The 13,831-nt window shown below is 37.0% G+C and overlaps 1 protein-coding gene across 4 annotated transcripts in view; it reads right to left on the reverse strand.

Moving 5' to 3' along the window:
• Positions 1-13,831, reverse strand: part of YES1 (YES proto-oncogene 1, Src family tyrosine kinase) — a 65,361-nt gene that overhangs the window by 7,341 nt on the left and 44,189 nt on the right. For all 4 annotated transcript variants that reach the window (XM_082698771.1, XM_082698769.1, XM_082698770.1 and 1 more), the window contains 6 exons: positions 12,090-12,189; positions 8,866-8,964; positions 7,525-7,628; positions 7,292-7,441; positions 5,027-5,182; positions 4,691-4,870 (listed from right to left, as the gene is read on the reverse strand). In XM_082698771.1, coding sequence (XP_082554897.1) covers positions 4,691-4,870; positions 5,027-5,182; positions 7,292-7,441; positions 7,525-7,628; positions 8,866-8,964; positions 12,090-12,189 — 789 coding nt within the window. The remainder of the gene's footprint in view (positions 1-4,690; positions 4,871-5,026; positions 5,183-7,291; positions 7,442-7,524; positions 7,629-8,865; positions 8,965-12,089; positions 12,190-13,831) is intronic.

Genomic DNA, 13,831 nt, shown 5'->3' on the forward strand with positions numbered 1-13,831 from the left:
ATTCTATGAAGAAGACAGAAAAGGCTTTACGGAGGAAATTAGTTTCTAAGGAAGAATGGGGGCAGACAGGGAATTCTAGGAAGAAAGATTAACAAGTAAAAAGGCAGTACTGCATGTGACATCACAGTTCAGGGAAGTGAAAACAGTCCTTTGTGTGCAAGAACACAGGGGACAAAGATGGGAACTGATGAGGAAGAAGCTACAGAGGGAAAGGGAACACAGAAGGCAAGCATAAATGGACTTTACATGAAGTTTTATACTGAAAAGCAATACAATCAGATTTATGTTTAAAAAGCAATCATTCCAACAGTAATATGGAAAATGAAATTGGGCCAAAACTGCATAAAAAGATTAAGTTTAGAATTAAAAAAAAGAAAACACCTTTCAGAAAGTGGTTGTTTAAAAGTTCCTAGAATAGTCTAGGAAAGACAGACTATTATGTTAAAATCTAGCAATGAAAGTGGGAAAGGAGAAAAGGCGGTATCTTCCAGAGAGATGTGATAAATGGGATCAATGGCATTGAATGGACCGTTATCACACAAGGTGGTGGGGAAGTGAAGACTGGTGGGCCCTCTCACCATGGTTTTCATCTGTGAGTTTCCAGGTGATGTTAATGTTGCTGCCATCCAGTGCACTAGAGATTCTTGCACATAGGCAAGAAGAGGCAAGCACAAGGACATTCACTGCAGCACTATCTGTTATAGTGACAAACTAGAGGCAACCTAAATGTTCACTGGGAAAGGAATGAGTAACAATGGCATATTCATACAGAATCTCATCCAACAGTTATAAATAGACAAATTAGATCTTTATCCATATGAATAAATCTCAAGAACATAATGTTGAATGAAAATAAAGCTAGTAAGATTTACATAAGTTAAAAGCATACAAATACTGTTAAAAGACAAATATATATCAATACAAGTACATCAATACGGAAAACACAGATGGAAAAGGTAAGCATCAACTTCAAAATTAAGGTTACTTCTAGAAGGGAAATGGGCCCAAAGAACCTGAAGGGAAGGCTCTAATGAGAATGGGCTCAAGTAGGGGTTAAAACAAAGATGGAATTAGATCTGTAATGTTTTGCTTTCTTAGGAGAGAGAACTGAAGCAAATATGACAAAGTGTAAACATAAGTTAAATTTGGATGGTAAGGGCATGGTTGTTATTGTATTCTCTGTGTGTCTAAAATATTCCACAATTTAAAAAAAAATATGAAAAGTGTTGACATTAAATAAATTTAAGTAGTTTTCAAAAAGAGTAAATGGCTGGTTAGGAAGTGAAGACAGAGAGTATTCTTTGAAAAATCTTGGCTGTGAACGGAAGCAAAAAAGCAGAACAGTAGGTGAGAGAAGCAGATATTGGGATCTAAGAAAGGTTTTCTTTTTAGATGTAAGAAAGGATTAAAAACACAAGTAAAAAAACTGTCTTTAAACAGAGGAAGAGGCACTTCTTTTCTTTAATTCCTTTCCTGTAAGATAAATTGACATTACATAAATACTCAACACTGCAATGCAGAGTATATAGAAATAAACAGATGATACAGTTCTTTTGTTTTAGGATAAAAAATTTAAATAAGGTGGCATGATCAATACATTAAGTAAAAGAACATTTTTCAGTGTAACAGCTGACAATTGCTAAAACAGTACAGAACTGCAATGCACAGAAATCTAAGACTTGTCACTGTCATTGTGACAATTCCTTTTCTCTGATCTTTAACCAATGACAACAAATCCTACCCCCCCACACACACACCCAAGTGCCTTATACTCTCTTTCCAGGAAACACGTATAAATAAGCAAAAATTTGACACATAACTTCAGGGAAGTTCATGGACCCTTTGAAGCTCATTCATGACCCTGACAGAGGATAGGTACTCAATAAGTAATAGTGAAATCAATGCAGAGGAGTCTTAAATTTCTCACATACCTCTCCAGTCTTATTTCCAACCAGCTGTCTTCTGTACTTTCTACTTCTCATGGTTTTGTTCCCCATTTCCTCATATCTTCTTACCTCTGCAGAAATACCCATGCCTTTCCCTTTACCTGTTCATAGCCTTTATAACCTTAAAGATCAGTTTAAGACTTGACTAATTTTTCTCAATTTATTCCAGCCTATGTGATCTCTTCCTCATCCCCTTTTTTAAAAAAAAATATTTATTTATTTATTTATTTATTTGACACAGAGAGAGATCACAAGTACGCAGAGAAGCAGGCAGAGAGAGAGAGGAAGGGAAGCAGGCTCCCTGCTGAGCAGAGAGCCCGACGAGGGGCTCGATCCCAGGACCCTGAGATCATGACCTGAGCTGAAGGCAGAGGCTTTAACCCACTGAGCCACCCAGTCGCCCTCCTCATCCCTTTTCTTAATGAATGTGTTAAACACCTGGAAATTCATTATGCTTGGGCCTATAGCTTATTTTTTTATAGTGAGCTATTATTTACTTTGTTATTGAAAATTAACTCATCAGAAGGTTAGGTCTTTTCTCTGCAAATTCAATGTAAGTTTTTTCGGTGCTTTAGTTCTTTGATACCTTATAATAAGTAGGAGAGTGTCCTATAAATTAGAAGTATTCAATACATTTTGGTTGTTAATAATTTATAGAATAGTCTGTTTATAAACATTTCATAGGATATAATGATCATAACAGATATGGATATTAATGAACGGCTTTAAACACTTAAGTATAATATGAAGGAAATATGATTGATGGCCTGGTTAAGAGACAGAGAAATCAAATTCCAGATGAAGGAATCTGAACAGATTCATGGAAACCAGAAGAAGGAAGAAGACCTATATAGCAAGGAAGGTAGGTTTATCTGGGAGCACATGACACAGTGAGTTTGAAAGGATTACTGAGGACCAACTGCTAAGTACCTGAAATAAAATGGGAAATTATGGAGTTTTAAAACCAGAAGGGTCATTTATGATCTTGCATTCTTAATCTCCCAACTAGAAATAACCCTAACCCAGCAATCTAACAACATAAGATATCTATTATGCTCCCAATTAAATAATTCTTGAAATCAATATACAAAGCTAAATGGACCATTAGCTTTTACCTCCATTATATTCTTATGCTATCAATATCTTGATTTAAACTTCCTCCTTGTCCCTTTCTTCCCCTCCTTATATAGTTCAACCAGCACACTCGGAAAGGGATTATTTGGCAGTTGTTTGCAGTGAAGAGTCCTTCCAAATAGTGCCATGTACCTTGGGGCTTTAGATATGTTTTGGCCACCAATTAACAGGCTACCTCAATTCTTTTTTTTAAGATTTTATTCATTTATTTGACAGAGAGATAGAGAGCACAAGCAGGCAGAGTGGCAGACAGAGGGAAACAGAGAGGCAGGTTCTCCACTGAGCAGGGGGTCCGATACGGGGTTTGATCCCAGGCCTCCAGAATCATGACCTCAGCTGAAGGCAGCCGCTTAATGACTGAGCCACCCAGGTGCCCAGGCTACCTCAATTCTTATTTTTGGCCTTTCTATTCCTTTGGGAGGTTTCCTATAGCAAATATGTAGCTTGTAGTTGGCCCTGTCACCACTAGATGGAACTACATTGTTGGCCAAAATGGGACTACTGGAAAGGGATGACATAATCAGTAGCTTTAATTATGGAGTGACTCATTAAGAGTTGGGAGTAGGGGCGCCTGGGTAGCTCAGTTGTTGAGCATCCACCTCCTTTGGCTCAGGTCAAGATCCCAGGGTTCTGGGATCGAGCTCCACATAGGGCTCCTTGCTCAGCCTGCTTCTCCCTCTCCCTCTCTCACTCCCACTCCACTGCTTGTGTTCCCTCTCTCTGTGTGTCTCTCTCTGTCAAATAAATTAATAAAATCTTAAAAAAAAAAAAAAAAAGAGGTGGCGGTAGAGGGATGCCTGGGTGGCTCAGTGTTAGGCGTCTACCTTTGGTTCTGGTCATGGTCCCTGCTCTGCGTGGGGCGACCTGCTCTGCAGGGCTCCCTGCTCGAGGGGAAGCCTGCTTCTCCCTCACCCACTCCCCCCGCTTGTGTTCCCTCTCTCACCGTGTCTCTCTCTCTCTGTCAAATAAATAAAATCTTAAGATAAATAAATAAAAGTAAAAAGAATTGGGTGGGAGAGATAAAATTCAAGAGGGCAAAAGCAGGACTATCAACATACTTAGTGCTTACTGGTTCCTCTTCTAATGTATCACCTGTCCTGGCCCTAACCAATTCTGTTACTAAAGATCTCATTTTAGGGTCTGGAGTTTGAAAGAATGGAGAAATTTTAGTGAAAGATAGTGGAAAAAAGTTTCTAGGAACTCTGACTATGAAGATTGTGTTAAAATAAAATAAGATTTCCTTAACTTGACCTGATTTCTTTGTTTTAGGAATAAAGATATAAGCTTCTTTCTAATTGAGTTATTTTAATTTGTAGAAATACTTTTTCACTTTCCTAGGTATTTCATTTCCTTTTGTCAAATGGAATAAAAATCCACTTACTTTCAACATAAATTGAGCTGGCCTAATTTTCCTTTTAAACTTTGAACTATCCTCTGGAATAACTGGAACTAATCACTATCGCATTACACAAAATGTCAGTTTTTCTCTACATAAAAATCTTAAGTTAGGGAACACTACACAATAAAAAATTTGTATGCATAAAAATAGAAATGAAGACTTAAAAAAATTATTAACATGAATACCCTAAAAGAAACTAATATACACATACCTTTTGACATGAACTCAGTGACAATGTAAATTGGCTCTTCAGAAACAACAGCATATAGTGGAACAAGTTTATCATGTCTTAATTTTTTCATTATCTGAGCCTCTTGAAGAAAAGCTTCTGGCATCATTGTACCTGGCTTTAGTGTTTTGATTGCTACTTTCGTGGTTCCATTCCATGTCCCTAGAAAAACAGAGTCCACTATTTTAATCTATAATGTTAAGAGATTTTTTAAGCCAAACCTTAATGAGCAGCAATTACCTTAAATATTTCAACATAAGTTATGGTGTTTTAATCTACGGCTAAAGAAATGACAAAAAAACAGTTCAGGGTTCTTACCCATCCATACTTCACCAAAACATCCTTGTCCTAATTTAACCTCTAGTCGCAAAGATTCTCGAGGAATTTCCCAAGCATCTTTTGCTAGACCTTGAGTCTGGGGTTTCACAGTAGGACACACGGTTGTTAACTTATGGCATAAACCATCAGCATGTTCTAGATAAATAAAAAACTATACTATAAAACAAATTAATTACAATATTAAGGTACATACAGTATATTAATGTTTTTAAAAGTCTAAATTGAAGAAAACAAAAACAAAAACATGATGTCTATTTTACTCTAAAAGCACAAATACCAAAAAGGGAGCTGTATGCATGTAAGAAGCAAAACATCCAAGAGGTAAAACAATCTTTGTTAAATACATTTTTGAAGTTATAATTTACTGAACACTTATTATGTCTTAGCTATTGTGCTAATTCAGTACTTTACTAATATCTCATGTAAATAAGTCTTGAAAAACTTAAGTGACTTTCTTCATGTCACCCAATAAGTAAGTAAGTGACGGAGATGGGATGCAAACCATAGTTCTGGCTGCCCCCAAAGTTCTCTTTTTGATCACTGGGTTTTATTTCTTCCCAAAGAGAATGCTACCATTAACTGTTATTCCTAATAACCATTAATGTAAGAAGCATATCAAAAATTAAGGAGAAAACTTCTTCATTTAAGAGACTGGTTTTCAGGGCGCCTGGGTGGCTCAGCGGGTTAAAGCCTCTGCCTTCGGCCCAGGTCATGATCCCAGGGTCCTGGGATGGAGCCCCACATCCGGCTCTCTGCTCAGTGCAGAGCCTGCTTCTCTCTCTCTCTCTCTCTTTGCCTGCCTCTCTGCCTACTTGTGTTCTCTGTCAAATAAATAAATAAAATCTTAAAAATAAATAAATAAATAAGAGACTGGTTTTCAAATAAGGGAGACACAAAAACAGGAAATCCCAAATTCACAAAGGCTTGACTTGTGAATCCTGCTTACACTCTTTCTTATTATAAATAAGACATGTTCCCTCCCATGTTCAACAAGTAACCACACAAATCGAATTCTAAAAAGTGCAATTACAATTGATGCCACTGCTTGGTAACATGTTTGATCAAGGTCAAGACTGGTGGTTGACTTGATAGACTGTACCTGCCACTGAAGAAGAGACTGCCATTGCAATCCCCCCCCTTAGTATTAATAATTTAAAAGTTTTTGGGGTGCCTGCGTAGCTCTGGGGGTTAAAGCCTGTGCCTTCAGCTCAGGTCTTGATCCCAGGGTCCTGGGATCGAGCCCCACATCGGGATCTCTGCTAAGCAGGTAGCCTGCTTCCCCCTCTCTCTCTGCCTGCCTCTCTGCCTACTTGTGATCTCTGTCAAATAAATAAATAAAATCTTAAAAAAAAAAAAAAACACCCCCAAACAAAAAAAAACCCAATATTTAAAAATAATAATAATAATAATTTTAAAACTTTTGGATGCATTCATATATCAAATTGGCAATGCAAAATTTTGAGACAGAAGAATCTAATACTGAATACCTTTCAAAGGTCCTTGAAAAACTAGAAGCATGTCTACAGTTGCAATGGGTTACTTTTTCAGGAAAAGAACAATGCACCTTTAGATTAAATGTCATTGGATTTATACTCTAGGAAGTTTTATGTGGTCCATTCTATGCAGAAGAAGGTAACCCAAAAGGACATCTGACAGATTACATTAAGTATTTAGTTTTACCCACTTAATAAATGTCCCTAAAACATACATGCTTTTGCGCTTTTTTATTTATTGTCAAAATCTACCCTGATACTTAGCCACTATGAAACTCCAATGTAAACGCTAGGTCAGTAAGATATAAGGAATCAAATAATGGTAGTCAGATTTTAGCATGTCTAAGAACCTAACTCAGGTAAAAAGTACTACCTGCTTCTCATTTTTTTTTTAATGTTTTATAATTTTGGGGGGTATTTATTTATTTGACAGACAGAGAACACAAGCAGGCAGAGAGGCAGGCAGAGAGAGAAGAGGAAGCAGGCTCCCCGCTGAGCAGAGAGCCTGACACAGGGCTCGATCCCAGGACCCCAAGACCATGACCCTAGCCGAAGGCAGAGGCTTTAACCCACTGAGCCACCCAGGTGCCTCTACCTGCTCCTCATTTTAAACCTAGAATACAACAGATTCTATCGCGCACACTCTTGTGGGTAAAGTACCACACTAAACCTTAAAGAGACATGAAGACAGAGATTCTGTCCTCATAAAACATACCAAGAAATAATTTTCACCTGTGAAATATTCACATACCTGTGTAGTGTTTTACCAACTTCTGCAGAGTATCAAATTGTGCTCTGGTTGTGATATAGTATCCACCGTTGTCAAGTTTCCTAATTTTATAGTGTTTCACATTGTCACCTCTTACCTCATCCCAATCACGAATAGAGAGAGAATAAGCACCTAGTAGGGGAAATAAATATTTTTTTGTATCTTTCTCAAAATACTGTTCAAGAAAATTTTTGTACTTCTATTACTAAAATTACCTTTAGTAGTTTCACTCTCTCTTACTAAGAAAATACCTCGTTGATTCCCAGGATTCAAAAGTAATCTTTCGGCGTCTTTCCTGCCCATTTTGCCAAAATACCATCTGGAAAAAATAGTGCTCTGAGTTAGAAATGTGGAAGGTTCAGAAAGGTTATAAATAAGGATCAGTAAGAATGGAGTGGCAGGATGACAACAAAGAGCTACACAGCTTAAAAACACAGCAAAACACAATAAAGGGTCTTTATTAAATAGAATTACTACAAATATTACTGTCAGAATATACTGTGCTAATATTTCCATGTCTCTTCAATTCCACCTGCAAGTTACAGGATCAGTACATGGAGAAGGAAAGGCAGTGGTAACAGAGAAGCTCCCAGTCACTGACAGATGGAGATATTAAGACTATAGCAGGAAGAACAGAAGTGGGTCTCTGGTAACAGTGTGATCATCTGTATTCGGTAAGGTGCAAGTGAACTATATTCATATTATTAGCAACTCTACATTAGCATGGCTTTGATTTAATACAGATTTGTGAATAAAAATGAGTATCTGCTATGGAGAAGCTCACAGTATAAAACAGGAAGTAGTAAGTGTCAAGCAGAACAGAGTTATGGAAACAAATTACTTATCATAAAAGCAACAAACATTGATAGAGCATCTACTGTATGCAAGGCACTGTTGAGTGTTGTGATATGAAGACAAAGTAATATTTATGAATCCCAGATAGCCTTGGTTTGACCTAAAAAATATATCACTGAAGGTGCATTTTAATTTTTTAGAAGTTGTGAGAATAGCACATAGAACTCTTACATATCCTCCACACAGATTTCTCAACTGTTAAAATTTTACATCATTATATTCTTTTCCTATGTGCATATTTTTTTCTGAACTGATTGAAAGTAAGTTGCAAACATTCTGAAATATTACCCCTAAATACTTCAATGTGTTTCCTAAAGACAAGGATCCTCTCCTACATAACCAAAGAGCAAGCACCTAAATCAAGAAATCAACACTGATACAATACTATCAACTGAAGGTAAATTTTTGAAATGAGTCTGCAGAATATAAAAAAGGTTAATGTAATTTTTTAAAGTGAAAATATAAAGGATACAGACCAGGCAAAACAGTATTATTATTGCAGATTCATTTATGATCCTACTGTAAGCAAATACTATGGCATTAATAATTAATTTTCAAGTAACATCTCCTATTAATATGATATATTAGCTGTATTAAGACTGGTATGTAATTGTATGTGTGTAAAATTGTGGCTAAGTAGAATGTGCATTAAAACATTTTAAAAACCAACGTAATTAATAAAATATGAAGTAGTGCCATACTCTTCTGCCTGAATGGAATCTGCAGGGGCTACATAATTGCTAGGGATATAGCCATTCTTTCCTGTAGCAATAGATCTTGCTTCCCACCAGTCTCCTTCCCTGCAATACATAAAACAACAATTACCACAAAGTAGACAACTGCTCAAAACGCAATTTATGGCAGTGTTGCCTTGTATCTATGTAGAAAAGAGGCTTAACTTCCATTTTTTTAATGCATTCATTTGATCAAAAGTCAAACTCAAAAGAGTAATATTTAAAAATAGGTTAGTTGAATTAGGGGATAAGGCTAAGCAAAAGAACAAAAGCACACATATTTCTGCTCCAAACAAACAAACAAAAAGGTTTAGTTTTAGTTACAAGATTGCTCTTTTACATACCTCTCTTCTTCAACCTAAAACAATAAACTATACTAACTAGAACAATTTGGGAGGTAAATCTTTCAAATTACTCAGTTTCAACTGGATGTTTTCTTTTTTAAAAGTTTTACTGACATAATTTGCATATCATAAAATTCCCACTTTAAGATGTACAATTTAATGGGTTTTAATATATTCATACAGTTGTGCAACCATTACCACCATCAATTTTAGAACATTTCATCATCCCCCAACCAAGAAACCCCATACCCATTAACAGTCACTCTCCACTACTCCACCCACCTCCCCCTGACACTGCCCAACACTACATCAGCTTTCTGTTTCTATGGATATGACTATTGTGGGCATTTCATATAAATGGAATCATACAGTAATCTGGTGTGGTCTTTTGGAATGGTTTCTTTCACTCAGCATAATTTTTCATAGTTCACCTATGTTGCAGTATGTTATCAATAGTTCATTTTTTTTTAATTGTCAAATGCTTTTAACCATATTTAAAATGATAATGCTCCTTTTTAGCCATTTCAGGAAAAGTATCAGAATGCTAGAACTCCTGTAGCAAAATATTTTCAACAGACAAGAATAAAAATTTAACTCCTAGAATAAAGTATATTTACAAAAATGTTATCCATAAATATTCAAATAAGACTAAAATCAATTCAGAACATGAACATTATGTATAATTTGCAATACATAAGTCTTGACTTTTCCAAAATTAATGTGAAAGAAGCAAATATCGGTCTCTAATGAGGAAGATAGATATGGGTTCTGCCACTAAAAATTAAATGCATATTTTGCTTTGCCAGAGAAAAGTACTGAGTATCTTATCTAAATTGACATTTCAGGTGCACCTGGGTGGCTCAGTGGGTTAAGCCTCTGCCTTCGGCTCAGGTCATGATCTCAGGGTCCTGGGATTGAGCCCCACATCGGGCTCTCTGCTCAGCAGGGAGCCTGCTTCCCTCTCTCTCTCTCTCTCTCTGCCTACTTGTGATCTCTGTCAAATAAATAAATAAAATCTTTAAAAATAAATAAATACATTGACATTTCATAAATGATCAAGGGGGATTTGTTCTCTAGAAAATGAGATGAAAAATCTTTTGGCAATTCAAATATTTATACTCATACACTTGGTTTGTAGATTTCTGGTATACATTAAGCACTTTCAGATATACAAACTGAAAACTGCATTTGTGCTAACCATTCATGATTCATTCAAACATTTATTGACAACCCTTTAAGTAACAGACTTTATGAGACAGTGTGCTAGAAATAAAAACAGAGGTAAAAAGACAGTCTGTAACCTCAAGAAACTCAGCATAGAGCAGAATTTTTTAGCCTCACCCTTACTGAATCTTTGGGCTAGATGACTGTTGTTGGGGGCTGTCCTGTGCACTAGAAGAGGTTCAGCAATATCCCTGGCCTCCACCCACCAGAAAGCAGTGGAGGCACCCTGCCTCCAGACATTGCTAAATGTCTCCTGGGCATCTTTCCTTTGGTTGAGAACCACTGGTCTAAAGGAATAACAAGCACACAATAAATTATAATTAGAAGTAGTGATGGCAGCTATGATTGAGGTCTGCACGGGGTGCTACGTCAACATGTAAGACAGACACCTAATCCAGTGGGAGAAGGGGTGTGACTAGGAAGGAGAGGAAGAATGTCAAGAAAGGCCTCCTTGAGAAATAACATAGGAATATACATTTTGAAGGATGAACAGCGTTGGCCAGATTAAAGGGAAAAAAAAAAAAAAGCTGAGACAGGAAGTCATGTTCCAGAAAAAAGACACTGTACGTGTCAAGGCATGGGAATTCATAAAATTACAAGCAACTCAGTACGGCTGGGCCGTTAAATGAGGAAGGGGAAGCAGCTGGATGACTGATGTCTACCATTGTTATCGCTTTTCTTTTATCTTGACAGCAACTGGTAGCTACTGAAAAAGGCTTTTAAAACAGAGAGACATGATCATATTTTATATTCTGGAACAATAATGGATAGCAAATGGGAGCAAGAATGTTAGGAAATATGACTGGAAGTAAAGAGACCATAACATACGGGATCTATTTTCTCTAACAAGTACTGAATTTTCAATTCAAACACTGAATTTGTAGTGGGCCACTAAGTGGCTTTTATTACTGAGTGGTCCACTAAAAGTCTAAGAGTCATCTCAAACTAAAAGTCTTAGACAAGGGGCGCCTGGGAGGCTCAGTGGGTTGAAGCCTCTTCATGATCTCAGGGTCCTGGGATTGAGCCCTGCATCAGGCTCTCTGCTCACAGGGAGCCTGCTTCCCCCTCTCGATCCCTGCCTGCCTCTCTGCCCACTTCTGGTCTCTGCCTGTCAAATAAATAAATAAAATCTAAAAAAAAAAAAAAAAAAAAAAAAAAAAGTCTTAGACATAGACAAAAACTCTAAGAGTCACCTAAGGAAAAAGCAACTTAGTGTGGTCAGGTAGGGACTGCAGGGGCTCCTTACTTGGCCTTTTCCATTTTTTGTTAGGAGAAAGAACTAAGATCCTTAAGTTATCTTATGTTCAAGGAACAAAGAATCTCTTTATAAAGATTTTTTTTAAAGTGATGTACTTACTTGCAAATATTCTCTCAATCTTCACTTTTAAATCTCTACCTTTTATGAAAGAACCACACACTACAGCACAATTTGCAGGTCATAACTCTGGCTACAAAAGGAGTTATTATGCCATGTATCTAAGGAAACCAAATGCATCATCCAACCCAGTGGGCAGAGACCCATGCTTCACCACTCTCATCTTTAATATCAACCAGCTAAATGGTTTCAGCATGAAGACTAGGTTTCTTTCAGTATTTCTCCCTCAAAATATTCCCAACACTTACGTGTTGTTAATTATTTGAAACCGTTCACCTTTCTTGAATGAAAGGTCTTCTGTAGTTCTAGCTTCATAATCATATAAGGCCACAAATATAGTAACACCACCTATTGGAGAAAAAAAAACACAAGGTAAATTATATATATAAACGGAAGAGAAAAAAAATGTAAAGAGCTTAAGCATAATTTTCTTTTTAAAAGATTTTATTTATTTATTTGACACAGAGAGAGATCACAAGTAGGCAGAGAGGCAGTCAGAGAGAAAGGGAAGCAGGCTCCCTGCTGAGCAGAGAGCCCTATGCAGGGCTTGATCCCAGGACCCTGAGATCATGACCTGAGCTGAAGGCAGAAGTTTAACCCTCTGAGCCACCCAGGCACCCCTTAAGCATAATTTTCTTTCTAGTCTCCAAAATCTACTTTTGAATGGAGACTTGGGCAGCTGGAGTTTCAGCTAATAAGAAGCTCTCTGAAGACCTTCCATGAAACTGCTGCATGCTACAAATTCTAAGATTCTATATACCCTCAGAAACAAATTTAAGTTTGATTCATAGTAGCAGTATCTCTGACTTAGAATCACAGTTCAAGTTCAATTCAATTCTTTGGCAGAAAAAGTATTAACAAGTACTACAAACTGGCACTAATTATCTCACTTACTTATAAACAATGGGTGAACATTTCCATCCTTAAAACTGATCTGTAGCAGTAACTAGGGATTTAGCTAGATTAGTTATTATAAAAAATACTCAAAATGGCTTATTTTTCTTAAAAATTAAATGATATGATTGATATGAAAAATAATTATCATACATAGAATTATACACAAATGCTTAACAGATCAGGACACCAAACAACTAAACTATTACCTGCAAACAAAGGAATAGAATGGATTATTTACTATTCTTCCCTGAGTTTCAGTCATGTGTTAACTGTCTATTTAACATTGCTACTTGAATGTCTAAGCAAATAGCACTACTATCTACCTAGGTACTCAAGCCAAGTCCCTTTACTAGCACTGTTATTCTACCTCTAAAATACCTCTTTATCTACTTTCTTTTCCATTTCCACGGTTGCCACCCTAATCCAAATCCTTGTTACCCCTGACTGAATCTGCTGAGAAGTAGTCTCCTAACCCACTTCTGTACCTGCTTCCCTAGAACCATTCTCCACACAGCTAGTTGCCAGAAAATTGCCAGGCTAGTTGCCAGGAAATTCAATTATGCAAATCCTTTATAAAAACCCTTCAATTGGGGCACCAGGGTGGGTCAGTTGTTAAGCGTCTGCCTTTGACTCAGGTCATGGTCCCAGGATTCTGGGATGGAGCCTCACATCAGGCTCCCTGCTCCGCAAGAAACCCACTTCCCCCTCCCCCGCTCCCCATACTTGTGTTCCCTCTCTTGCTGTGTCTCTCTCTGTCAAATAAATAAATGTAATCTTTAAAATGAAAAAACAACAACAACAAAACACTCTTCAATTGCTTCTTCTTGTCTTTGAATAAAACCCAAACTTCTTACCAGAATATATGAGGTCCTGAGTAATCCTGACTCTTTAATCTCATATTATACAATTCTACCCTTTGGTGTCCTCACTAGTCCTCAAAACCGCCAGGTTCATCTGTACCTCCTAAACTCTGCTTTTGTTGTTCTCTCTCCCCAGAAAGATTTCTTCCCAGGTCTGCCCAGATTTAGGTCTGTCTCATCAATCAAACTTCAGCCTTAAATGATTTCTCTTCAAGACAGCTTTCCTTGATCTT

This window comes from Mustela nivalis (genome assembly GCF_964662115.1).
Source record: "Mustela nivalis genome assembly, chromosome: 14".
Classification (NCBI taxonomy): domain Eukaryota; kingdom Metazoa; phylum Chordata; class Mammalia; order Carnivora; family Mustelidae; genus Mustela; species Mustela nivalis.